The 27,541-nt window shown below is 37.6% G+C and overlaps 1 protein-coding gene across 1 annotated transcript in view; it reads right to left on the bottom strand.

Moving 5' to 3' along the window:
• Positions 1–12,496: 12,496 nt before the first annotated feature.
• The window catches only part of efna5b (ephrin-A5b), a 139,724-nt gene continuing 124,679 nt past the window's right edge, over positions 12,497–27,541 (bottom strand). The window contains exons 3-5 of the mRNA XM_066644905.1: positions 20,368–20,433; positions 20,007–20,087; positions 12,497–16,261 (exon numbers count right to left, since the gene is read on the bottom strand). Of these exons, the coding sequence (XP_066501002.1) occupies positions 16,134–16,261; positions 20,007–20,087; positions 20,368–20,433 (275 nt within the window). The 3' untranslated portion in view covers positions 12,497–16,133. The remainder of the gene's footprint in view (positions 16,262–20,006; positions 20,088–20,367; positions 20,434–27,541) is intronic.

Below are 27,541 nucleotides of genomic sequence, written 5' to 3'. Positions count from 1 at the left end.
TATTAGAAATATGTAAGCTCACTTCAGTTTCTGTCTTTAAGAATCACCCTCCATCAGTGAAAAGCCCTGAAACTTCGGTAAAGCTCCGTTTTCACTCATTCACCATACCATAGGAAAACACACTTTTTAAAATTCCTTAGGAAAGATGTTTCGGAGCTCATAGCTCTCAGGCAGTGGAAAGGTTTTTTTCGCAATGTCTTCGTGAATTCAAAGTGTTTTGTGTTCCTTCTTAGTTTCCAGAGGTGTTCTTATGGTTGAAGGGCCACTGTAGAACATCATCCAGGCCAAAACATTTTACAATAAACTTACATTTGCTTGTTTTATCCCAGAAAAAAACTCAGGGTTTTAGATGACACACAAGTTTATGAGAAAAGTATTGTGACCATTTTCCACTTCTACTGGAGAAACGTGTTTTGAATTGTTTCATTATGTATGTCTGTACTTAAATCAAATTTTAATATCAGATTTTGTTATTACCAACAGCTTAGTTGTTATTTAGTGATAAATCCTTTTTGTGGGCAGATTTTTTGACCAGCACCTAAGTCATATTTGGTGAAGTCAAACTATTGGTATATGCAACCCTCCAATGAGCACATAAGCACAGCATTAAACCCTAGTCAAATCAGAAAATGTAAAGAAATCCCCAACACTCAAATATACATTATTACCATCTACAATATTAGGCACTACTTTTTTTTATTTATATAAATGGCTTTTTCTGTTTTACGCTTCTTAAACAGAAATAAAATTATTGAATCAAAAGCCAGGCGGTGAATAAATATCTTGCCTGAACTGTCATCTTTAGTTTAATCCCTAAAGTACTGTTATGTTATGTGTAGAACCTGATATATCCAGATTTTAAATCACCAACAACTCTAAAATTAGTCAAAACCTGTCTCTACACTAAGAAGTAAAATCACGCCCAAATTTGAGGAATGTCCAATAAGAATGTCTCTCAAATGTTTTCCTCTTGGACAAACTATGGGTCTAAGTTACCTGGCTAACTGAGAAGTCTTGCTTCTTGGGATAGCCCCAGGGACATAAGAGAGAATGTAAATATGGAACATAGAGGTAAAAGAAAGAGACAAGGGCAGGGCGAGACAAGATAAGGCAGAGCACTTTGAAAAAAAAAGATTGCAGTAAAAGTGAAAGTATCATCACAAAAAAAGAAAAAAAATTCAGAGAAAAAAAAAGTAGCGGTTCAACAAACTACATAAGTTACATAATGTGTAATTCGTTGCCAGGAAGAACATGCTTGTTCTCCAAGTGTGTTAAGCTTTTTAATATTGTTGCATTGGTGGCCATTTGAAATTGTGGTATCGGCCTCTTGTTTTACCTTTACACACACTACACTTCAGGCTTTGGAGGAGACTTAGCTAGAGAGCAAATATGGCAACGGCTAAAAAAGGTGAGAAACCTGAGTATAAAAGAAAAATACTTAAGTACTGAGTATCTAACAGTAGAATTTCTACATCTATCATCACAGGAACTAAAATGTTTTAGACTCTTTTCTTTTGTTTTTGGGACTGAATGAAATAATTGAGTGGCCTAAGCCTCAACAGTTGCTTCATGGCATATCAGGCAAAGATAATCACTAACATGGGGCTTCTGGCTCAGGGTCGTGCAAGAAGACATGCTGACATAGTCACTGTACCAAAAAAAGATTACGCTTCACTCAACCATTACTTATAGTTGGAGAGTAGGCAAAGGAAAAAGTGAGGAGTCACAATGATTAAAGAAAAGCAAAGTCTACTATATTTTACCACTGTCTGATACAACCTCAGAGCCTAGACTGCAGCTAGAGCTGATGCACAACAGAGACACAATCCTTAATGTAGACGCAACAGTAAAAGGTTCCTCAATGGTTCTGAGCCATGAGAACTCTTAAATGATACACAGTTGTGTGCAAAATGTTAGCACAATCATCAAAGGTTATTGACTGGTCTCAAGGTTCATAGACACAGGGAGAAAAGAGCAAAATCCTTACCGGTCAGAAATAATTTATATATGTAAATTCACCAGCTGTGGACCTTTTATCTGATGTTGAAAGTTGTTTTTACTAAGTAGATCTAAATTAACTATTGACAGAAATGCTCTTGGGGACATATTTTGTTTTGGGACCTTTAATATCAAGAACATAGTATGTGATCCACTGATAAATGCACTGAAACCTGTTGAAGAGGACAAAAAGAAAGGTTAAGGTTAGACTGGAGAGTTTTTTTATTTTGTGAGTTGTAGTCTTACTTTTTTAAAGCCAGATTCCCAGACCCAGATTAAGTCAACAATATAAAGTATGTGATTCTAGTGGTGATTCACAGTTTAGTCTGTCTAGGCTTAATCCTTGCATGAGAAACCAACCCTCTAGATCCAGAACCAACAAATAAAACCAGCCAGCTTTATTTCACTCTGAGGTTTGGGCTGTGAGAGAACTTAAACATGATTAAAATGTAATTTTATTGTATTTTTATAAATATATGTATAAATAGTTGTATACATATTTTGTATTTTTATTAATATAACCATAATAAAATCTAGTATAGAAACAATAATATTGCACAAATATATCACAATAAATAATATAATGAAAACAGAATCAATTTGAATAATTTAATTGTTCCTTCCTGTTGGTATGATAAAGGGCAAGATCCTTCATTTAAATGGGATGGGATACATTAAATATTCTAAATAATATTGTGCTATGAATAAACATTATGCATAGTTTTACCAGGCTAAAAATGTAAGGTAACCTGTATTATTGTTATTATTATTGTTATTACTACTATTATTATTGTTATTATTATTATTAGTGCTATTTATTTATTAGTATTTACTTAAAATATAATGATTATATTGTATATATTGTATACTTATAAAAAAAAAAAATCATGTTTTGAATTGTTATTATATTACCTCCAGATCTGATTTTGTTTTTCAGTATAAATATTTACTGAATCAATTGTGGTTTTTTTTATGGAGCATTTAATTAATGGGAAATAATTTCCAGTGAGTGTAAAATCAGATGCTTTGGAAAAGACTGTGTATTTGTGTGTGTCTGTGTATTGATTCTGACTGATGGCTCTAATTACACCGTATACACTTTCTTCATCCACTGCCAATGAATACATGCTGAAACTTTCAGCTTTATCTCCACCTTCACTGTCTGCAGTGTTAGTCAAAATGGAGCCTAAATAAGAACATTTCAGCTGTGAGATAAATGGCAAGAAGTTGCAGTTTTCAGTGTCAAAGGGGAAAAAAAAGGTACAAATGACTGCCAGTCAGACAACTGTAGAAATTTTATTCATCAGAAACCTATTGGCATAACAGAAAAAAGGCATAAAAAATGAATAATTTTATAATCCAATTTAATTTATTTATCTTTTAATACTTACTGAGATTTATGTATTGAATATAGACTTACTAAGATTTTAAACATATTGTTTATATTTCATCCATCCATCCATTATCTGTAACCTCTTATTCAATTTAGGGTTTACAAAAAATTGTAATTGTGAAGTTATTAAAGTTTAAATATGTAATGTGTTTTTACAGTAGAAGAGGTCGGTAGAGATTAGATGGAGGTGTTTCTATGGTAATTTAGTACAAACACTCTTAGTGTGGAGTCAATGCTTTGGAGAATGTGTGTTTACAGTGGAATAGTTCTGGAAGATTTTATTTTATTTATTTTATTTTCATTACATCATAGAAATAAAAGATGCTGTCAACTCAGCACTGAAACAAAAATAATATTAAGTGACAATATCTTAAGTGAAGCAAATATAACTAGTATTTCTCATTACGAAATTGCAAGGAGGAATATTATACATTTAGCCAGTTTGAGGGCTGTCTCCCCAGCTTGCATGTTCAGCTACTGGAGGGTGCGATGTGTTCGCTTTGTTTAAGAGGAAGTCTGGCCTGTTCTGATTGTTTGGATTTTCCATTCTGCAGAGGTTCCCATTTTTTCAAGGTTCAGGAGTTCTTCTGAGCTTGGTGCGCGGGGTCTGTGGTAGTGCAAGCAGAACACTTTTGCACCTGTGACAGGAATAAGACCCTTTAACAGAATAAAATGACTTAAACAAGCAAAAGCTTAGAAATAGGAAGTAGAAATCTCATAATAATTTTACAGTCATCTCATAATATTAAATATAAGATGTATTACAGAGAATTAGGATGATTGCACTTGCCAAGAGAGCATTTTATACACTGTGTAAAAGTAAGCACAGAAGACCCGTGTAGTGTAAAATATTTTTCTTTGTTTCTGTACAGCGGTGAAGGGTTAATCCTCTGGATAAAGACTCATTTTAAACAGTGAGTTGGTCAGGAGCTCTGGTAGGCTCATGCTATAAACAGTGCAGTAATGTAATATTAAGTGCTGTGAAAGGTAAGTAATGTGGGCTAATATTTCAGACATTTAGCTGGAGGGCTACATGGCTTAGTCACACATTACACTGCATTGTTTTGCTTTTATCCTGAGTTAGTGAGTGACCCAAAAGTACACGGAGAGCAACATTCTTACAGAACTGCCTCATTTCATATCCCCATCTGTCTGCACTATGGCTAGTCCAGTGGAATGATTTTAACAGCCTATTTGTCTTTCTGTGAAAAAATTAGGGGTTATAGGTTTCTCAGTACTATCAAATCAGTTATAATATCTGCTCATATTATAGTCATATTCCAACCATTTTTCACAAGTGAAAACAGGTCCCTGGAGTCATAATGAAACATCTGAGACATTCTTTTGTGGCAGCCCACAAAATCAGACTTTTTTATGTCAGCATTTGTAGGATGATAGACTTTCCAGGTATTTAAATGAATGTATAAAAATGCCCCCCCCCAAAATGTCGGCTTTAAGACTCATAACTGGCAAAATAGTTTTTCATAAATGAGGGGCCATGGCATTGGATGTTAATCAGTGATAATCCATGTCAAATGTCAAATTTAAATATGTAAACTACATATCAGATAGAGCTGAGTGCACACAAGCTTCTACCTCTGATAAGGAATGGACACTTAAAAAGTTAATAAAAGCTTAAAATAAATAAATAAATAAAAATCTTAATTTTAGGGTTGTATTGTTTGAGATTTGTGTCAAAAAATATTTAATAATTCGGTCAGATACTCTGATTCTCTCCTTGCTAAAAAAATACAGCATGTACTCCAGAAGGCCACCTCAGGCAATGTGTAACACAAAGGGTTTGTGTCAGGCGTCCATGCTGAGTCTGAGTGTGATTAGTTCATTGCTCTGGTCAGCTGATGTGACAGGTCCTCAGCTGGAGTTTCATCATAACTCCACACTCTACATCTGCCAAGAATTTAAACCTCTGTCAGGATTCATGTGCTCATGTGAGTAACCAGCCTTTTTGAATCCAGACATTTCTCAGAGATATGCTCAGTGTACTGCTTCAACACTCCTGCAGTACATCTGACTGAGGATTCTTGTTTTATCTGTGTAGGTTTTAACCCTTTAAAATTATTATGAACTGTTGATAATAATAATACTAACAACAACAACAACAACAACAACAACAATAATAAAAATAATAATAATATCGAACAAACCTTACAAGTAGTTACTCCAGCTACTTTAAGGTGCATTTATTTTGGACACACAGATGGAATAATATCCAAGGTCACCAAGCCCATAGACAAGTGTTTGTTAGACGGTTATAAATGTTAGATCATTATAAGATGAAGTGCACGTGGACACCATCACAATGCTTAAATAATAGTAGAAAACTAAGATTTTCTTTTTAACACCAGATTGAGGGGCACATAAATAATAAAATATCCTGGCATCAAAAAGCACAAAAGAAAAAAATCTGTAGTAGTAGGGAACCTGTAAATCATTTTCAGATGCAGCCAATCACATAACAGATTGCAAATATGAACCACTCCCACAGTGACAAAAATTATGACCTCGGAACACTCTCAGAAAAAAAAGGGATGGTAAAGGTACATTATTGGTCGCTTAAGGTACAAACTGTGTAAATGTACCTTTAAAGGTACAACAGTGGTTTAGAGGGCACCTGTGTTCCCTAAAGGTACATTAAATTCTCTTCTCCAGAAGGAGAGGTGAATATCTGTAATCATTCTTTATAGAACTGTGTAAAACAAGAGAACATTACATAAGTCCTGGAAATGAAATGGGGCATATGACATCAGCACAATTTTAAAATCTACAATTATAATAGAATAAGGTACAGTTATGTTCCTTAATTAAAGGTACAAATATGTACCCTTGATGGTACCACCACAGTGACAATTTTTCTAACAGTGTAAGAAATTCTGAAGAAGAAAGAGAAGATTTGAAATCAGCAAAAGACCCCTAGCTTTGGGCTGTGGGTCAGTGAAACTGTGTTCTCTTGAGTGCTGGAGCTGTGTTTGATACTTTTGGGATGAGTTGGAGTGGTGTTTGTGATCCAGGACTATTCATTTAAAATCAGCACCTGACCTCATTAAGGTTTATGGGGTAAAAATTCCAGCAAATCCTCTCAAATATATTCCAATACAAAGTGCAAACCCTTTTCAGAAGAAAAGAGGCCAACAGAGGATTAGTATACTCTCAAACTTTAGAGTAAAAGTTGGAAGAGCTGGGGTCCACAGTTGGCCTTATAGTGTAAGTAAAAAGAAATTTACGCCACATCTCGGGCTTAGCTAATCACCTGCTGGACACTGATGACCCTTCACAGGAAGGAAAGGACAGAAGGCCAGACAAAGCCCTGGAGTGAAGGATAGTCATGAGAGAAATGCCTTTAATAATTGAATTAGGAATATGATTAAAGTCATGAAAGCTTGATGAATAATTCAGGCAACATCTATTTCTCAGGAAATCAACTGTGAAACACATTCCCCTCTCAGAGGTCCTCCCTCTTTCTGCCACTTGCTCCACATTTAATCTCCTCACTCACAATGTTGATGGATAGCATTATAAAATAAACTAATTAAATCTGAAAAGGAAAATGAATCGTGTCAATATTTCATTCTTCACAGCGTTATGGACTGGAGCTCAACTTTTTTTTTGTCACAGATGTATTAAATGCATAAATCATAGGTCAACTTTACATAAAAAACTCCTTCCTTGATAGGTATTGTTTAAATGCAATGACATAATCATTAGAGTCAAATTTATGAGCTGGAGTACGCTTACAGCCTAAGAGCAACACAGCGTAATGTAAGAGCTCTCCTCACCTGCCTAACAGTGTCACTGCTGATATTAAACTAATCTATGGCTGCACTTGGGGCCTGTAACTGGAAATTGAGGCCTATGAGCATAACTCAGCAGTGACTTCCATTTTAGGCCAAAGTAAGACAAGAAAATTAAAGGACAGTGCAGTATCTATGCAGTAGCATATGGTGGCCCAGAGAGTATAAAATCCTAAAAGTATGCTAGATTGCTAGATAATGTTACTTTTTTTTATCATTACTTAATCATTAATTGTTACACTTCATTTAGTAAGGTTTGTTACCATCTTAAGTACCATGAGTTATGCACCCTTATTGTAAATTGTTACCAAAATAAGTCAGTCTTACTCACATATGGAGCAAGAAAAACCAATATCCTGGTTCATGCTTTTCAAAGTTTGGAGTTCTCCCCACAGTCAAAAAAACCCCAGATACCATTTCTCTGCCATGAGCAAAGTGAGAGAAAGCATCGTATACCAGACCGAGACACTACATTTAGTTTTTTAGCCATTTATTGACACCAGGGCTTTGTAAACACATTACACCAGTTTCGAGCATGCAAACAGACAAAAGAGCTAGCAAATGGTAAGGAAACATCTTCTAAATTGTACAAAAAGTGTTTTTTTTATTTCAATCATGAAAGTCACCTTGTATTTTTACTATAAAGTTACAGATTCTAAATCATTGTGATGCTTCACTGAGCTAAGTGAAGGAGAAGGAGCCTTTGTTGTTGCTACTCCAGGCTCTGCATTGCAGAACGTGCACTATGTAACCTTTGGAGGAGGGTAGGAAACCACCCAGGCAGTTTGCATTTCCCAGGCAGTGTTGTAAAGGTGAGTTACACTAGGAGTAAAAAAATACAAGGCTTTATCTGGTGTTCCTTTAATATAAACAGCTAATGTCAGTTTTAAATGACACAGCAGTATGGAGCTGTGGGATACGGTGGCTCAGAGTGTGAAAACACAACATCTTTTTAAGATGGAGAAAACAGTGACAGAGCAGCTTTAAGCAATAATGCAAATAAATTAAGAAAACAAAGCAGTGTGTATGTGTTAATTATAAAGTGTTCTGACTTTATGCTGTTGTATTGCTCATTAAAAGAACACTTGTAATGACTTGTAATGACTTGTAACGAGGTGAAATCCCAGTGACACATGGTCTCTGTAGAATTATTGCTTTTATAAAACTTAATACTCAGTGCATTAATACATCATTTAGGTCCTGAAATCATATGTCTGTATTTTGAGTATTTAAGCCAGTCCATTCATTTATGACTCAGCATGTCAGAGCTCCTAAAAATATAAAACATATTCACATGTCAAAGCAGTTTCAGTGTTCATCCAGTTTTTCAAGCCAGGATTGCAATGACAGTGTTCACAATAGGTTTTAGTTTTATTGACTGCTTATACATGGTTTTTGTGGTCTTAATGATGACATTTTTTATAACCATTAATGAACAGATGTAAAGCTATTCATAAACCTCTCATCAGGGTTGCCTGACTGTAGAGTGGAACCAAATTTACAGATGTTTCACAGTCAATAAATGAAAGTGCTTTTAAATCAACTCCAAGTTCTGTATGATGCCGTGACGAAAACCAGATTTTCCCAAATATACAACAGAATTAGAACCACTTTCACAAATAAATCCCACGCCTAAATACAAAATACAGTTCAGTCAGAGCTTAAGAACTGAAACCAAATTTACAATATTTGGGGGGGAGTGGATGCTGGGTAATTTTAAATCAGCTATCCATCATCCCAGGAAAGACACCAAGGAACATATACAGTGGCTAGAGTTTAGTACTTATGTATCTTAAAAGTACTGCTGTACGTAGGTAGACTGATATGTTTAATAGTTCCTACTTGAGTGGGAGTGTGTAAAAGTATTCAGGAGTGAATATGTTGTGTGAAGAGTAGAGTGCTGACTCCTACATAATCCATTAAAGCTCACACTGAGGAACTCTGGAGGAGTGCATTAAAGCTTCTGAATTTACTGTGTGTTTATTAACCACCAGTCCCTCAGAACACACACTGCACACAAGACAACATAAAATCATATACTCTGTGAACTCACCTGAGCTGACCACTATCTAGCAATCCATCTGACTGCAAGAGGGACACAATTGTGTTCTCTGGTGTGATTGAAAGATTCTGAACCTCTAAGATAAGCTGGTATGGCATTCAACATGACTTCAGTAAAGTTTTCATGGCAGAATTAAAGCCTTGCAGAAACACATAGTATAAAGCCTTTCCAGAAGTGTAAAAGCGGTTACTGCCATAATAGGGGACAACACCAATTATTATTACTTTGTAAGGAATATTTGGCAAGCAGGTGTCAACAAACATTTGGCCATATCGTGTACAGTGCTGGCACCTGAGAAATCCTATTGTCCACTGCATGCTACACTCAACTCTACTTGGCTCTATTTGGTGTTTGGTCCTGTACCTGGTTGGTAGGCAAAAGAATGAGCTCCATAATCAGTGTCACTGGTAATAAATCCAAATGCAGATGTGATTTGTTATTTATTTTCTTATAGTCTCAAAAGTTGTGTGTGAAACATAACTTAAGCCTGTCTACTAAGGCAGTATTTGCAGGGAGGATGCCGTCATGAGAGAGGATAGAGTCATGTCTGAAATGAATGTTTATATAAAATGCTGCCTGCTGAGGTTCCTACAGTTGGCCAACTTTTTAAGGCCGTGCAGATTTATACTTCACTGCTTTACATTTAACATAATCCTGCGTGTCAGCACAGTCATCACCACTTAGCACACGAAAATGGCAGAAATAGCAGCAATGATGATATTTTTCTGTACAAATGTAAATGTGAATTACAACCCCAATTCCAATGAAGTTGGGACATTGTGTAAAACATAAATAAAACAGAATACGATGATTTGCAAGTCCTTTTCAACCTATATTCAATTGCATACACTGCAAAGACAAGATATTTAATGCTCATAAATATAAACTTTTTTTTTTATTGTAAATATTCAACCATCTTGAATTTGAGGCCTGCAACATGTTCCAAAAGAGTTGGGACAGGGGCATGTTTACCACTGTGTTACATCCCCTTCGCTTTAACAACACTCAATGCGTGTTTGGGAACTGAGGACGCTGATTTTTAAAAATTTGTATGTGGAATTCTTTCCCATTCTTGCTTGATGTACAACTTCAGTTGCTCAACAGTCCGGGGTCTCTGTTGTAGTATTTTGCGCTTCATAATGTGCCAAACATTTTCAATGGGATGGACTGCAGTTAGGCCTGTCTAGTACCCACACTCTTTTAACATGAAGCCTCGCTGTTGTAACACATGCAGAATGTGGCTTGGCATTGTCTTGCTGAAATAAACAGGGACAACCCTAAAAAGACGTTGCTTGGATAGCAGCATATGTTGCTCCAAAACCTGTATGTTCAGCATTAATGGTGCCTTCACGGATGTGCATGTTACCCATACCATGGGCACTAACACACCCCCATACCATCAGAGATGCTGGCGTTTGAATTTTGCGCTGATAACAATCCGGACAGTTCTTTTCCTCTTTAGCCCAGAGGACATGACGTCCTTGATTTCCAAAAACAATTTGAAATGTGGATTTGTCAAACCACAGGACACTTTTCCACTTTACGTCAGTCCTCTCAGATGAGCTTTGGCCCAGAGAAGTCGGTGGCATTTCTGGGTGTTGTTGATATATGGCTTTCACTTTGCATGGTAGAGTTTTAACTTGCATTTGTAGATGGAGTGACGAACTGTGTTCACTGAAAATGGTTTTCTGAAGTGTTCCTGAGCCTGTGTGGTAATAACCGAATTATGTCATTTTTTTAATGCAGTGCTGCCTGAGAGATCGAAGGTCACAGGCATTCAATGTTGGTTTTTGGCCTTGCCGCATACTTGCAGAGATTTCTCCAGATTCTCTGAAATTTTTGATGATATTATGGGCTGAAGATAAATTCCTTGTCATTGTGAGAAACTTTGAGAAATTGAGAAATATTGTTATTAAACTGTTGGATGATTTGCTCACACTTGTTCACAAATTGGTGAACCTCACCACATCCTTGTTTGTGAACGACTGAGCCCTCCAGGGATGCCCACTTTATACCCAACCCTGACACTTACCTGTTTCCAAATAACCTGTTCACCTGTGGAATGTTCCAAACAGGTGTTGTTTGAGCATTCCTCAACATTCCCAGGCTTTTGTTGCCCCTGTACCTAAACTCTTTTGGAACGTGTTACAGGCCTCAAAAAAGCAAATATCATCCGTTTGAACATTAAATATTTTGTCTTTGTAGTGTGTTCAAATGAATATAGGTTGAAAAGGATTTGCAAATCATTGCATTGTTTTTATTTATGTTTTACACAACATCCCAACTTAACTGGAAATGGGGTTTTATGTTAATATTTTTTTTCTTAGCAGAATTTTTATTATAAAATTGTCAGAGGTTTCTCACTATATCTCCAAAAAATGTGTCTTTGCAGTAATGATCATATTAGCAAATGTTAGTGTAGTGGTATTCTGGCAACATCAGTAGCCAGTGATGTCCTTAGAGATTTATGAATAAGGGATAAGCATGCACAAGCATTAATATGGGGTGTGGGGATTGCACTGTAAAATGTAACATATATATTTTATTTAAATTTATTTAACTGTAATTTTACTGAACTGTCTACTTTGGGGAGCTCACTTTGGGAGTCTTGTACGTTCTGCTGCATCAGAAAAGGAAGAGGTATCTCCTCCTTCCTCAGGGACTGTGGCTGCTTCTGGAACTAATATTGTGCTTTTTACGAGTTAGTTACTCAGCTATAGGCTTGTCTTTTATACAGATGACAGCTAAGAGCTAACTTCCCTAAACAGGTCTAAAACCACTGTCAGCAGCAACATCATAACATATTGCTACCTTTGAAGCATGTCTCAAACATGATTCGGTTACTGGAACCTCCATATGACATCATGGGCAGCAAGGTATCATGTTTGGTTGGCAAGATTTGGCATGTTATTCCTTCTCAAGCCTTGGCCTACATCTGTTTTACATGTACTGTCTCCTACATGTCCTCAAATTGTTCGCATTGTTTTATGTACCAAAACAAAAGAAGCCCCCGTTTGATCATTCAAAGCCAATAGGTGAGATAAACAGCTTGAAGATCAAGGAAATATGTTGTGATGTCACATGCATGACAAATTCAAAGCAGGCTGTGTTTGCACGGTGGTTGCACAGTAGCATATGTGTCTTCATTTAACAGCTGGATATAAACTATATACAGTATGACTTTCAAAAGAGCAAACAAGCAACAGACCACACAGCACCGTGTATTTTCTTCTTTAATCATTACTATTCATAGTTGCTCAGACACGTGTATATACAAATACAGACCTTTGATTTTTTTCCATTTTATTATTGGCATTTTTTCCAAAATGTGTTTTCTCTTTATACAGTGAGGGGGAGAGATCAAACACAGCACCCAGAGATGCAAAGAGAAATGATATGGGAAAAAAAAAAAAAGATATCAAGCACAGGAGCACACAGGGGCTGGTTTGGTTTCCGTACAAATAAGTTATCTCCCAAATATGAGAGATGCACCAGGTAAGGATTTGATAACAGTGAGTGAAATAAAGAAAATTAGGCATCAGAAATGCAGTTGAGCGAAGGGTACTCGAGTGATCTTGGCATTTTGAAGGTCTTAAGAAGTAAGGCAGGGGAAGGCCACCTCATTGCCAACAAAAAGTGGCTGCATCTCTTAAAAAGATGGCAAAAAAAAGTCTGTGAATACTGTGTGAAATCATGACGTCCATATTTTGGGGTCAGCGTAGTGTAGTAGGCAACACATCAGCCAAAAAACCTAGGGTTTGATTCCTCACCATACTTCAACACACCATGCTACACCGATTTGTGTCCTTGGGCAAGATTCCTAACACTACATCTGTAACAGGATTAGAATTGTGAAGAGCTCTCGAGAAGAGCATCTGCAAAATGTCATAAATGTAAAATGTAAATGTTTAAACAAATAATTTTATGGAGGACAGATATTCCTCAAGAAAAAAACCCCATCACAAACATCACAAACAGAACCTTCTGAATCCTGGTCAATCACGTACAGTGCTATATACAGTTGTCCTCCTCTCTCGGGCAGTTGCTCAACTCATCTGTGTGGTGTTTCCACTTGAATGGAGTCTGAACACAGTCATGGTGGTGTGCAGTAAGGCTCTGACATTCAATGATGTAACAAAGAAAAAAAAAACAGAAAAGAAAACCAAGAGAAAACAAACTGTTCATCCAAAAAAATTTTTTTTTCCTCATTGTCAAGTCCATGCACATGCCACATTAACAAAACCTGGCAAGTTCCTTCATAAAAAAAGCAGAAAAAGCCAACAGTTCACGGAGTGATTCCTGTTTTGCCAGACATGCGGCAAAAACAAAACAAAGCGAAACAAACGAACAAAAAGAAAAAAAAAGAAAATGATCCAGACGACAAAAAGCCCTCAAAAAACACTGAAGCCAATGACACACACTGTCTCTGAAAATCCGCCTCTGCTCTCCTATCGGATCCTCAAAACAATGGGAGATGGTGGGAAGAGGTTTGAAGAACATGTTGAAATTGTGTCCAAAGATGTTTGCGTTCTGGATGCAGTGGCCTTTAAAGATGGCGGTGAAGTTTGTAAGTTCTTGTGTATTTTTTTATTTTTTTTTTGGCTTTTCCTTTATTTTTTAGAAAAGACATAATCAAATTAATACCTCCATATCAAACACTATATACAACAGCTTGCATTATATCAATAATAATAATAATAATAATAATAATAATAATAATAGTTGTCTGTTTTTGTTGTTGTTTAATGACGTCTCCTTTTTGACCTCCAGAAAGGTGCAAAAACAAGTACTAATCTAACACTACATGTTATTTTTGTTGACTACTTCAGGATACACAGTATCCATTTAGAAACAAATTGAGCCTTGTTTTCCCAGTTCAAAGCATGTACAAAGTATGGTAACAATGATAAGAGTTATAATCTGAGTATAAATGATAGCAATACAAATACTATTGAAACTGAGTTCCAAAAGTTTTCCATAGTTTTCGATGTAAACCATGAAACTAAGCACATATGGTGGCATTTTATTTCCCTCTTCTCAATGACTTCTTAACCCAAGCTGCTATTCTCCTGAAATAGCTTTGTTACCATTCGAGTGAAAAGAAAAACAGAACCCCTCCTCTCCAGTATCAGAGATGGGGCAGAGGGAAAAGCGCAGGCCTATGGAGGATTCGAAAAGGCAGAAACCATTATACAATTTCAGATGCTCTGAAAAGTCCCCGTTGTTGTCTGAGTGCCAACTACCCACTTCCCCCAAGCTTTCCACCAAAACAAGGACTATTCTTCTTTGCCTGTTTAGTTACTCCATGGAGATCACTCCTCTGAGTGCAAGGTCACTGCCCAGGCCTTTGACCACCTATTTTTAATACCACAAATATCTCCCCTGCCACAACATGGGCTTCACATGCCTGCCATTTTGAACCTCATTAAAGAGTCACAAACAGGAAACGGTAGGAGGTGTAACTGGGCACGCTCAGAACTCAAGCCTACTCAATCTAGGCCCTAACTGACAAAGCAACAGATTCAAAGCTAAGGCTGCCATGCAAAAGGCAAAGAGTGGGAACACAGAGTACTAAAGCTTCATCGAGTCATTGTTTGTTTTTGTTGTTTGAAGAAAAAGTTACACTAGTTTGCGGCTATTGCAGTGTACAATTGATGAAAATGAACAGACAAACAGAATTGCCTTCTGTTGCTTTCCAGAAAGTTTTATCTGGATTCTGTAGATAGTGATCTTGCAGTCACAACAGATGCAATTATTTCCTTGCAGGAAATGAAAGGACAGGAGAAAAAAGTGAAAACCGTGTGCAGCCCCTTGTAGTACTGTATATAGAGGTGTGGACGTACGCAGTCATCATGATAAGGAATTTTGATAAGTCATTAACGTTGATATCTCATATCCATAGATAAAAGGTCATAGGAAAAATATAGGTATTTATGCTGCAGTTAAGTTTATCCTACAAAATACAAAAGCACTGTTTTTAGTGGTGTGGTCTACTAAGACAAAAGTCCTCATTTGCAGAGAATAAATATGTGTCTTATATTCCTCCTCACTTTCAAATCATATCAAATAAAGTTAGCAAACACACACACACACACACACACACGCACACGCACACGCACACGCACACACACACGCACACACACACACACACACACACACACACAGACACAGACACACACACACAGACACAAACAGCCGTCTAAGATCAGCTGGGCCACATGTGACCAGGCAGGGTTTTTATTTTCTTTTTGTTTGTTTTCTCTTTTTCTTGGGTGCAGAGTCCAGACTTTCTGCCAGCTTGTTAGATCTAGTGTTTAAAGCCAAATCTAGAGCTCAACATTCTGGCGAATTCGCAAAGTGTTTGGTGAAGGCGGATAGGAGAAGACAGGCAAATAGTCCTGCTATGTTTGTCTCTAACAATAGTGCTAGGAGATCTGTACCAGGGCACACTCTCAACACAGATATTTACATCTGTTCTGTTCAATAGCATTAACCTAAAACCACAGTTTCTTTTTTTCTTTTAAATTTTAAATGTGGAACCTATCTGCCCCTTAGCCCTGATCCTCGGTGACCTGATGTTGCACCACTATCGGGCATCTCAGTTCATAGCTAAAAGCTTTCTCCTTTGCACTACTAATCGTATTTTCTTCTGAATCACAGACTTAGAAAGACCACTTAAATATTTGAAAAAAAAAAAAAATCTAAACAAAAACAAACAAACAAACAAACAAAAAGTCAGGGCCAAATGTAGTGTTCCTGGAGAGTCTGGGAGCCCTCCTGTGGCCCTGGGCCTGGTTAAGGCGTCTGGCCTCTTGGGAAAAGGGGCAGCAGGGGCATTAAGGGCTCGTCTAGAAGGAAGGAGATGGGGGCGCTATAAGGTGAGCAGTGCAGAGAGGCAGAGGAACACAAGAGCCACCAGGGACCCAGGCACTGGGGGCCCATGCCCTGAATTAGCTGTGTCGCTCCGCGATGGTTCAGCTGACTCGTGACTGGTGTCATCTGCAGACAGAAAGAAGAAAAGAGGGGGTTAGCCAATGAATTCAGACATGATATTGCATCAGGTTTAGTGCTGTTTAGGCTTGAGGGTAATGTTTCATTCACTCCAATGTCTTTATATTAACACAGCAAAACAGTTAACCCCTTAATGCAGAAATATATTATTATTAAGTTGCCTTATAAAGAAGCTTTGTAATACTCAAGGATGTTGAAAAAAGACCAAAAAATAACAAGATGTAGCCTGGCTTTTGGTGGTGATTTCATACAAATACTAGCAGGTGATATGTGATTTCATATCCATGCAACCTAACAATTACACAAAGAAATTTAAAAACAACCACAAGATATTCAGCGCATGTAATTAGCACATCTAATCTAAATTTATATTTCATTATTATGGCTATATAAAATCTTTCTTTCTGTGATGTGTTATGTAGCATGCACTTCAATTCTTGTATCATTTTATCTCAAAATAATCCTTTTCATTGTTGTATAATATGGTATTATTAAATGGTTTTTACTAGTTTTACTCTTTAGTAAGCTTAAATATGTTTGAAATATTAGGGTTATTACCCCACAAACAAAGCATTAACTCTGCTTAAATTATGTGCTATTAGTGTAAAACACTCTTTACATATTATTCTTTGGTTACTCTGTCTCAGATTGGGTAATAACTTCAGTCCTTTGGAATTCTCTGGGTTATTAATGTAGTGTGGAGGTTGTGTTGTGGGTAACACCCCTCCATCAGGTAAGCACAAATCATTAATAATTTATGACCAGGGTTCAAGTCCCTGCTTGGGTAAAGCACCCACCCGTAACAATAAACGACTAGGACTCACTGATGTCTACACTGATTATATAAAGGCATAACAATGTTGAAAGAAAGCAGAGACATTAATGAGTTACTGCAGATTTTGTGGCAATAATCCTAATATTACAAAATAAATCAGGTACAATTACTGAATTATTGTTTTGTAACAGTACTCACATTTATATTATGTGTAAATGCTCATTTTTATGATAATATTACCATATATTTACCCACTTATAACTCTTCTGTTAAGTGCTACAAACGTAATTCAGTAAATTACTGAACAGTAGCTCAATAAATGCTGACAGGTGTTTTGGGAAACTGCTTGGTTACCTTTATCTGGCTAGCTGACTACTTATTTATACTAACTGGTTGTTATCAAATGAGCATCATCATTCCCAGAGATCAGCCTGTGCTTTATCTTCTTTTAAGTGCTTTTCAACAATTGTCTCTTAAAATGAGATCATTTGATATTATTCTCTGGTTTGTATTCAGCTCCTTGGCCGCTTCACGAACCTTGTTTCACAAAGCCGAGAGGGGAATTTCAAAGTGAGTTGCCTGACATTTTGCAGCGGGTGTGAAGTATAGTTTGGTGAAAGTTTCATGCCAGCATTAAGACTGATGACTAAATAATGAGCCTGGGGTTCAGAGGGTTAAACCCGACAGCGATTTGTTTGGCAATCAGTTGCACAGTCGCAGCAGCTGAGGCAGAACTTTGGGGCTGTTATTAAAGTTGCTCATTACAGGTTCTGCCTGGTGTTCTCAAGCGCAAGGGGGACTGGAAGAAAACAGACTGGCTTTATTATCATCAGAACCCATGATAGCGGTTCTGGAAAGCAGAGCATCTTAGGAGAGCCATGCACGGCGAGGGCTGTCAGCGGGAGGAATCGACAGGTGTGAAGCGCGAGGAGACAGATAAATATGCTCGGCTCAGGGAGAAGCTCACTGGCTGCTCAGCTGGGGAGAGTATCAGACGGGCAGGCAGGCATGCAACAAGCTCCTCCAGACGCTCCACTGGTACCTGGACTAATAAATCAATGCCCTCATGCTGATACACACACTGCCAGAAATAAGAGGGACGGGTCTGCCGCTTGGGTACGAAAGACTCTTTTCGGCTGGGGAAGCTGCACAGCTGTCATCAATCAATGTGCAGTGCTAATAACCATACTTTCAGGATGCTGCCATTTGTCCCTGATTCTTGCTAACTACACACACTGAACACACTGAGCCACCTGTTGATCCACTTTCACTACTGCAAATAAGGAAAGAAGCTAGTGTAAAAAGGTTCAACGGACAACATTCAAGCATGATTAAATGACAGTAAATGTTTTTTGTGTCAAGCAAATAAAGAGTGGGGAAACAAATCTGAAATGTATTATGCATGCACATGTATCAATAGACTGAGTTTATTAAGTTTTTCCTATTTGAAAAAGGTATTCCAACCTGAAGCATGCATTATATACCGATCCAACATAATATTATGACCACCACCTTGTTTCCATTCTCCCTGTTCATATTCTCAGCTCCACTGACCACACAGAAGAGCTTTGCATTTCTACAATTACTCTAAAAACTCTGGTCCAAATGCTGCTCTACATACCTTGTTGGCCCCTTTCACCCTGCACTTCAATGGTGAGGACCTCCACAGAGCAGGTATGATTTTCATGGCGGACCATTCTCAGCGCTGCAGTGTTTGATGTGGTGATGGTGTGTTAATGTGTGTTGTTCTGGCACAAGTGGATCTGACACAGCAGGGCTGCTGCAGTTTTTTAACCCTTCAGTGTCACTGCTGGAGAATAATTCACCAACCAAAAATATCCAGCCAACAGTGTCCTGTGGGTGGCGTCCTGTGTCCACTTATGAAGGACTAGAGGACGACCAACAAACTGTGCAGCAACTGATGAGCTACTGTCTCTGAATGTACATATACAAGGTGGACCAATGAGGTAGGTGTGTCTAATAGAGTGGACAGTGAGTGCGTACAGTATTTAAAACTCGAGCAGCACTGCTGTGTCTGATCCACTCGTACCAGCACAACACACACCAACACATCGCCACCACATCAGTGTCACTTCAGCACTTAGAATGATCCACCACCCAAATCATACCTGCTCTGCGGTGGTCCTATGTGGTGGCCATCGAAGAACAGTGTGAAACACTTTATGCAGAGCAACACATCAATAGAGCTGAGAGGATGGATGATGAGCGTAGAAACAAGGAGGTGGTCATAATGCTATGGTTGATTGTTTATTATTTTATTAAGTGGATAGCACTGATTCCCTCAGCCTCATGAGTTCTACAGATTTCGTAGTCTTGTGTCTTTTTGGAGTCCATCGAAAGGTTTTGAGTACATTTCCCAGCATTAAGTATACCTCAAGTATTTTCCCCACAAAAAGAACTTTCATCATCTAAAGGATGTTTTCGAGTTTTTAACCTGGGAAACCATGTTCTAGAGAACACTGTAGGAGTTGAGCAGGAATGTTTACAACAGATTTAAAATTGTGGTCAGAGCACCCCTTTAATTCATGTATTTTGGGTGAAATATAATGCCATTTAATGAAATCAAGTTAAACTAAAATGATTGTTAAATTTCCCAGGCTCACAGACTAAATAACACACACAGATACTCAAGAAAGCTGGGATTAAATGGTAAAACAATTCTTAAGCAACAGGTTCAAAATAACCCCAGTCCTGGAAGACAGGCATTCAGATTGTGGTCTCAGAGTTAGAAATACAAGCAGCTGAACACAGTACAAAGCAGCATGAATGATACAAAGAACATGCCCAAATGTCGGTGCATGCTTGAATTTAGAAGGAAAAGGTCATCAGTGGCAAAAAAAAAACAAACAAAAAAAAAACATAAAGGAATGTGCTGGCATAGACACAAAGACATAAAGTACAGCAGTCAAACCAAAGGAGAACCCAAGCCATACTAACCTCTTGGTTCTAATGAATTGTCTACTTTGTCGTTAACGTCAAAAACTCGATCGTGTACACCTATGATTTTCACACAGCTGTCTATAAAACAGAAGAAATCAAAAGAAAGATGTAAGCCAAACATGTTAGTGACTTAGAGGTGCCCCACCCAACCCACCAGTCACAGAAAAAGCTCATGGCCAAACAGAGAGATGCATACCACTGCCAGTATATACAAAGAGTTTAAAAAAAGAGTGGCCTTGCATATAACAATAACAGCTAATAGTGTGGAATATCAAACAGGAGCTTTAGCCATAAAAATGCATTCAGTGAAACGAGTCATGCCCTCTACATCATAGTTAATGACAGTAATGGCACTTACTTGCTGGTCTGACAAAGACTTTCAGCTTAAGACAGCCTTTTCTTCCAGTCTCTGTAACCATAGAGGCTGCAACACAGAAAAAAAACAGACAAGTTAATTCAATTTAATTTAGTTTTTAATTTACTTTGATTCAGTTTGGTTCAGTTGATTTTAGATTGATTTAGTTCAGTTTAGTTCATTTTGAATCATGTCAGGTTAGTCCACTTAGATTCAGGTCTAATTAATTCTGTTTGATTTGGTTCACATTGCTTCAGTTTGATTGAGTTCACAGTTTAATTCGGTATGATTTGGTTCAGTTCAACTTATTTTGATTCAATTCAGTTTGATTCATTTTAGTTTAATTCAGTATAATTCAGTTCAGTTCATTTAATTCAGTATGATTCAGTTTGATTCAGTTCAGTTAAGTTTCATAAAGTTCAGTTTAGTTCAGTTTTTGTAATTCAGCTCTGTTTAATTCAGTTTGATTCAGTTCAGTTTAGTGCACCTTGATTAGATTAAATTCTTATGGTTTCAGTTTCAGAGTGATGAAAATCAACCCAGTTCTAGATCAACTCAAAGTGTTCCAGTTCAATTTAATTTTATCAAGTTGTTTTTTATTCAGTTCAGTCCAGTATGATGCAGTTCAATACAGTTCAGCTCAGCTGTTTAATGATATTTAGTTAATTTCGTTATTGTTTTCATTAATATCTTTGTGATAATGCAGCACATACATATTGTTCAAACATTTCCTGAATCTGTGGTTTCTGGGTTTTGAAGCTGTAAAGTGGTTGAGATACTTAAGTTACACAACACTTGCCCTTTTATTATGTGTATTTGGTAAATGTATGCATCTGTCTACATTTGTGTAAACCTAAATAAAGTTATGTTTTCACAGGAGATACACAAAGATCTAGGTCAAATGTGGTATCTCATTACAGAGAGAGCTGAGCCTCTTCTGAACAGTTTGATATTTAAGATCAGGATCAAGTGCATTTAAAGGTCAATTTAAGAAGATATGCAAAAATTAAGGAAATGACCCCCAGAGGGTTAAACTGAATAAAGTAATTATATTCCAAATCAAATAAATTCCTATTAATAAGTTCTATTGTATTTCAATTCAGATGTCTGAAATGTAAAACTCATGAAACAGCAGTCCAGTCCCGTTAAAACCATCACAAAGCTATGACAAGACGTAGGCGTTGGTTTGTGGTGCAAATGTTGTCTGGAATGAAGGCAGCAGCCTCCAGCAGCACCTGAAAACGAGAGTGTGAACTGGATATCCGCTCCTCCTCTCAACCTTACACCACAAGCCTACACTATCCCACAAACAGCCGTTCGCTCATAGGGGCGTAGTTTGTGGTCTCGCTCAGGAAATTGGCCCTTTCCTGTGGAATCTAAAGGGCGGGTACACAGGGCGCCTCCAGGCAAAAAGTGGGATATCATGCTGTCATTTGTGGTTCGCTGCTACTAATGGTGTTTCGGCTTATCACCAGGATGAGGCCCCTGTAGCCTGACTGAAGAATCTAATAATAGCGTCTGCAAGCTGGGTCTAGGAGGAATCCAGAAGATTACCAACACGATCTAGCAAGCATTTCACAACAAAGTGCTAGTCATTATTTACAGATCTACAGTTTATATTCACAAAGCTGTATGCCTGTTTATTTTTTTTTCTATTTTACCTACTCTAAGCATCAATAACATACAAACTATTATGTTGGATAATAAATTTGACAGATTTGGCTACATTTATAAAGAACAGAGAACCTGCTGACTGTAGACACTAACAACAGAAGACAATGAGATGCCAAGCCTAAAAAAACAGTATACTAATCTATCACTGAAGTAGTGGATCAGACACAGCAATGCTGCTTGACTTTTTAAAGCCCTCATTTTCACTGCTGGACTGAGAATAGTACACCGACCAAAAATATCCAGTGTCCACTGATAAAGGACTAGTGGATGACCAACACAAACTGTACAACAAATGAGCTACTGTCACTGACTTTACATCTACAAGGTGGGCCAACGAATGTTTAAACCACATGCAGCACTGCTGTGTCTGATCCATCCCTACCAACGCAACACAAACTAACACACCACCACAAAGTCAGTGTCATTGCAGTGCTGAAAATTATCCACCACCCATATCATACCTGCTCTGTTGTGGTCCTGACCTTTAAAGAGCTGGGTGAAATGGGGATAAAGAAAGTATCCAAAGAAATTTGTAGTTCTACAAGGAGCTCCTAGATGGTTAGTGGAACTGATAAAATGGCCAATGAGTATAGATACAAGTTAAGTGTTCCTAATCCAGTGATTGTTCTGTGCGTAAGTGTATTCCTTTAAACCGAAATATAATAATAATATGTCCTGAAGAGTCACCATGTTTCTCTCACTTCTTACAACCCACAAACAAGGCCAGGATACCAAACATTCATGCAAACAACAGGTGACAGACAATAATAAGCAGAGACAATGTACCCGAGGCTATCTACCTTTGGAATTCAATTCCACCCAGAGAGCAAGGGAATGCTGTCCAGGTGCTGTAATGAGAGCATGAGAAGGGGGAAAAAATTTGGATTTTCTCATGCCATATCTCTGTAAGTCAATAAAGTAAACCTGAATATCATTTCATAAGAAATGCAATGTGTAAATAAATTTATGTCCAAATTTATTACCTCGCCTTTGTTTTCACCTCAAAACACAGCATCCAGGGGGATTTCTCATATATGCCACACAGACAGAAACAAGCCCACTGGCATGTTAAAACACTCCTGTTATCTTCCACCGTGTGCTGTGCGTACAAAAACAGCATTCTCCTGATGAATAGAAGACACAATGGAAAATTTTTCATTGCTCTCACCACAATAACTACAAAAGAATAGTTTTCCGATTGGAGATTTGCCTTTCATAGGGCTTTTACTGCACGCCTTTATCTGGCCACCCTTCGGGAAAAGCATGCTAATCAGCGTTTATTTCTCTTTACAAAACCAACACGCAAATGTGGAACCATTAAAAATGGAGCGACCCTCTCTGTGATGACAGAGCCAGCAGCTAAGCCCTCTCTATTTGTCCTTTTCCATGAAGAGTCCAGTCCAATAACAGCATCTACAACTACACACATCATTTTCTCTCCCTCTGTCCCCCAACTCCCTCTCTCTCTCTCTCTCTCTCTCTCTCTATTATTCTGTTCCATGGCTGGTGTAATGTAAATGAGAATGAGTCTCTGGGTGTGCATAACAAATAGAGTGAGAGAGACAGGAGAGAGAGAGAGACATAGAAGGACACCCCCCCCCCTCACAAAGAGAGAGAGAGAGAGAGAGAGAGAGAGAGAGAGAGAGAGAGAGAGAGACAGAGAGAGTGAGACACAGAGAGAGAGAGAGAGAGAGGAGAAAGAGAGAATGACAAGCTATAGGTTAACAGGTGTATGTAAATAGTGTGTTGCAGGGTATTGGGCTGAAAGTGTTTTGATTATATTCTGCTCACAGCTACTACCATGTGATTGATTGAGTGAGTGAGAGCAAATGAAAAAGATGGAAAGAGGGAGGAAGAGAAACCATGTGTGTGAGAAATCAGAGGGAGACAAAAAGAGAGAGAGAAAGGAACACCTGAGGGAAAAGTGAAAAAGATATAAAGGGCATGAGGGAAATGAAGAGCAAGAGAGAAAAACAATAAAGGGTAAATTACAAAAAAAGGGGACAAGAAGAAGGGGAGAGAGAAATGAAGGAGGAAAGATGTTGAGGTAGAGAGAGAGACAGAGAGAGATGGTGACACATTTATAAACTCTGGATGTGACTTACACGTCTACTTTCTGCAGATGTCTGATGTACAGATGCCAAACTCCACCCACTTAACACACACACACACACACACACACACACACACACACACACACACACACACACACATTTTCTCTGACTTCTGGGAATATTTGACTAAAGACCACAGCCTGTAAACGTCAGTGTCCCGACACTTTAGAAATGAAAGAGATACTGGGACGCATTAAAGGAGATGATCTTATTGTCCAGTTTAGGGTTGAACGCTTTTATAAAAGCTCTGAATAAAGTCTGGGGACAAGCCTCTTTATTCCACTGTAGGAAAAACATTACACACACATGGAAATTGTGATTAATGTATAAATTAAACAAAATACAGGAGAATTGTCACTCCTATCTGTGCCATGCTGCTTTTAATCTCCGGTGTCTGGAGAAAACATTGTCCCTGTTTTGAAGAAAAAACACAAATTTGAAAAGGACATTAATTCCAGGCTTGTTTTGCTGAAGCCTGCTGGTCATAATCAGAAAAAGCAAATATCTGGTGTACAGACAGATGCAATAGAAAGTTTCTGAATGTGATACTCATATAAAACACTGCATGCACAAAGATCAGTAGACAACCCTTACAACTAATGAACTATTTGAGCTAAACATTTTAAGCTATAAACTCAATTTGTATAATCTCCACAGAGAAACATGAAATTAAATTGGATGTTCTTAAGCAGCTGCATACGAGCCCAAGGTTACAGAGTCTAATGACAAAAATCACTAAGCGAAAAAGCCAAAATTTGCCAGTGTTGTGTTGTGTAACTGTGCTCTCTGATACATCACAATATTTTTTTTTTTGAGTGCACCAGTTGCTAAAACTCTTGTATCTACTTCTATATATTAGGTCTGTTCCAAACCCTAGTGAGTTGCTTAGGCACTGACTAAATAGGCAGCTGTTTAAGTAGGCAACGTTTTAACTTACATCTGTCGTCGTGAGGAAGATTATTGAGATGCTCTAGTTGGAGAGAGATTGTGTCATGGATTGTTCCCTCCCACTGCATGCAACCAGTGTTTACTTACTTCAGATGCTAGCATCGCCTCCATGTGTCAGTGCAATGGATTCTGCTCTTCCCATTTTTATTACAATTACAACAATTGACAGAAGTTGTGCTTGCTTTGTATCACTGGATTGCCTACATGGCAGATGAATGGTTTGATGCTGCCTTAAATTTTGTCCAGTTGAGGTATCTCAGTAGGCAGAATATTTGATGCATCTAAGAATAGGGACAGCCTATGTATTTGGGGTGCACACACTATAATGTAGGATGACAGCTCAGGTAGACAGCTCACTAGGTTTTGGGACAGACCGATTGTTTTCATAAATGTGGCACTGCTTCTAATACTAACAGGGAGTTACACCAGTTCCTCTCAAAGGTATTCTACATCATTTCAGAGAATGCAGCTCCAGGTAGTAAAAGTAGTGATAGTTCCTGTTTGACCTATTGTGGCATAGATTCCACTGACCGCTGAAGGTTCTATGTAGTTTCTAGCACCAAGATATAACAACTGATTCTTTAAGTTCTGTAAGTCGAGAGGTGGAGCTTCCATGTTTTATTTATTTATATTTATAACACATTTCACAGATGCTTGATCGAATAAAAAATAGATGATTTGGTGGCCAGTTCAACACCTGCAAATCCTTGTCATGGTTCTCAAACCATTCCTTAACAATTGTTGTAGTGTGTAAAGGTGCATTATCCTGTTGAAATAGACCACTACCATAGAGGAATACTATTGCCATAAAGGGATTCCTTTAGACTGCATCAGTGTTTAGGAAGGTACATAAAGGAAATACATAAATGTTAGGAAGCTACATAACACCCACATGAATACCAGGTCCCAAGGTTTTAGCTCAGAATACTGCCCAAAGCATCATACTGCCGCCACTGGCTTTCCTTTTTCCTGTAAATGTGATTAATTGCATAAACTGTTTATGCCCTTGAACACACATGTGTGCTTGTTAAAATGTGCTGGGTTAATAAATGTATTTATTTTTTAAAGACAAACAAACTGTCTCATGCACAAAAGAATGCAGTCTAGCCAGAATTACAAACTTGCTGCCTGTTCCACCTTAAATGGTGCAGCACCTTAACTGACAATAAAATTCTGACTTATTCCACCGTAAATAGAGCTTGATAACATTCTGTTGCCAACATTAATGTTAAGTTCCAGCTTAAATTGTTCAAGTGTATTTTTGTGTTATGGGGGCAGTTTGAAATAAACATGCTTGATTACTATCTTAATCTCATGTAACTTTTACAGCTTTACAGAAAGCAAACAGAAAAATAAGATTGCAGAGTTTATTGTTACTTTTATTGTTCATTGGTCTATTTTTTATTAACATGTTATTTAATGACTACATAGTTTTTTGATATTTTGTTCAATATAAAATGTGGTGAAATTATTTAAGTATGTGTATGTGTATAAGTTCTTTTTGAACTTTTCACTGTTCACTAGTTGAACTTCCTTGGATTATTTTAGGTAGGTACTCCTTACATTACCCATTTTCCCTGCTTCAAACACATCATCTTCAAGAACTGACTGATTGTTTGCTGCCTCATATATCTCACTCCCTGACAGGTGTCACAGTAATGAGATTATCAATATTACTTAGTTCACCTGTCAGGGTTTATGTATAGGTTCTACACCCTCATGTAACAGAGTTTAAAACAACAACAACAACAACAACAACAAAGCAATGGTTATGTGAAGACATGAGAAAAGTGAGTTCATAATACTTTATTGTGTTGCCAATTAAAATGTGAATTCAACTTTGTTACAAAGCTATAGAGCTGTGACTACAGAGATTCCAGTAATTAATAATTTTAGCTGCACAAAAGCAAGTTTGAGAAACAGTGAGAACAACCTGTAATGGACTGGTGACCTTTCCAGGGTGTGTTTCTGCCCTGCACACAATGTACCAGTGACAGGATTTGAATGTATGAATCTTAGAGTAGTGTGGCGTGATAAAACGATCTCTATTCATTTCGAGACATATTTTAGTTTCATAGCAATGATAAGCTTTGGGCAATAGAGTTCTATTCTGTGTTAGCGGCACCAGCAGCCTGATCATACAGCACACCATAAGGCTCATATAAGAATGCTATTACAGGAAATGGATTTATAAGACTGTATGAATATATGAGAAAGTAAGGAAGACTATAATGTGTTTATTTCAAGTGCTTTATTTATAGGATTTAAATATGGCCTGACGGTCCAAAAAATAACACGCTGGTAAGTGGATTGGCTACTCTAAAGTGTCCACAAGTGTGAGTATGTGAGTGAATGTTCGAGTGTGTGTTGCCCTGCGATGGACACATGCAATATGGGTTAAAAATGCAATATGTTAAATAGAGGAACTAGTCTAGATTTGT

This window comes from Hoplias malabaricus, chromosome 14, assembly GCF_029633855.1.
Source record: "Hoplias malabaricus isolate fHopMal1 chromosome 14, fHopMal1.hap1, whole genome shotgun sequence".
Classification (NCBI taxonomy): domain Eukaryota; kingdom Metazoa; phylum Chordata; class Actinopteri; order Characiformes; family Erythrinidae; genus Hoplias; species Hoplias malabaricus.
Note: the sequence above shows the minus strand (reverse complement) of the source record. Positions and strands in the feature narration are given on the sequence as shown.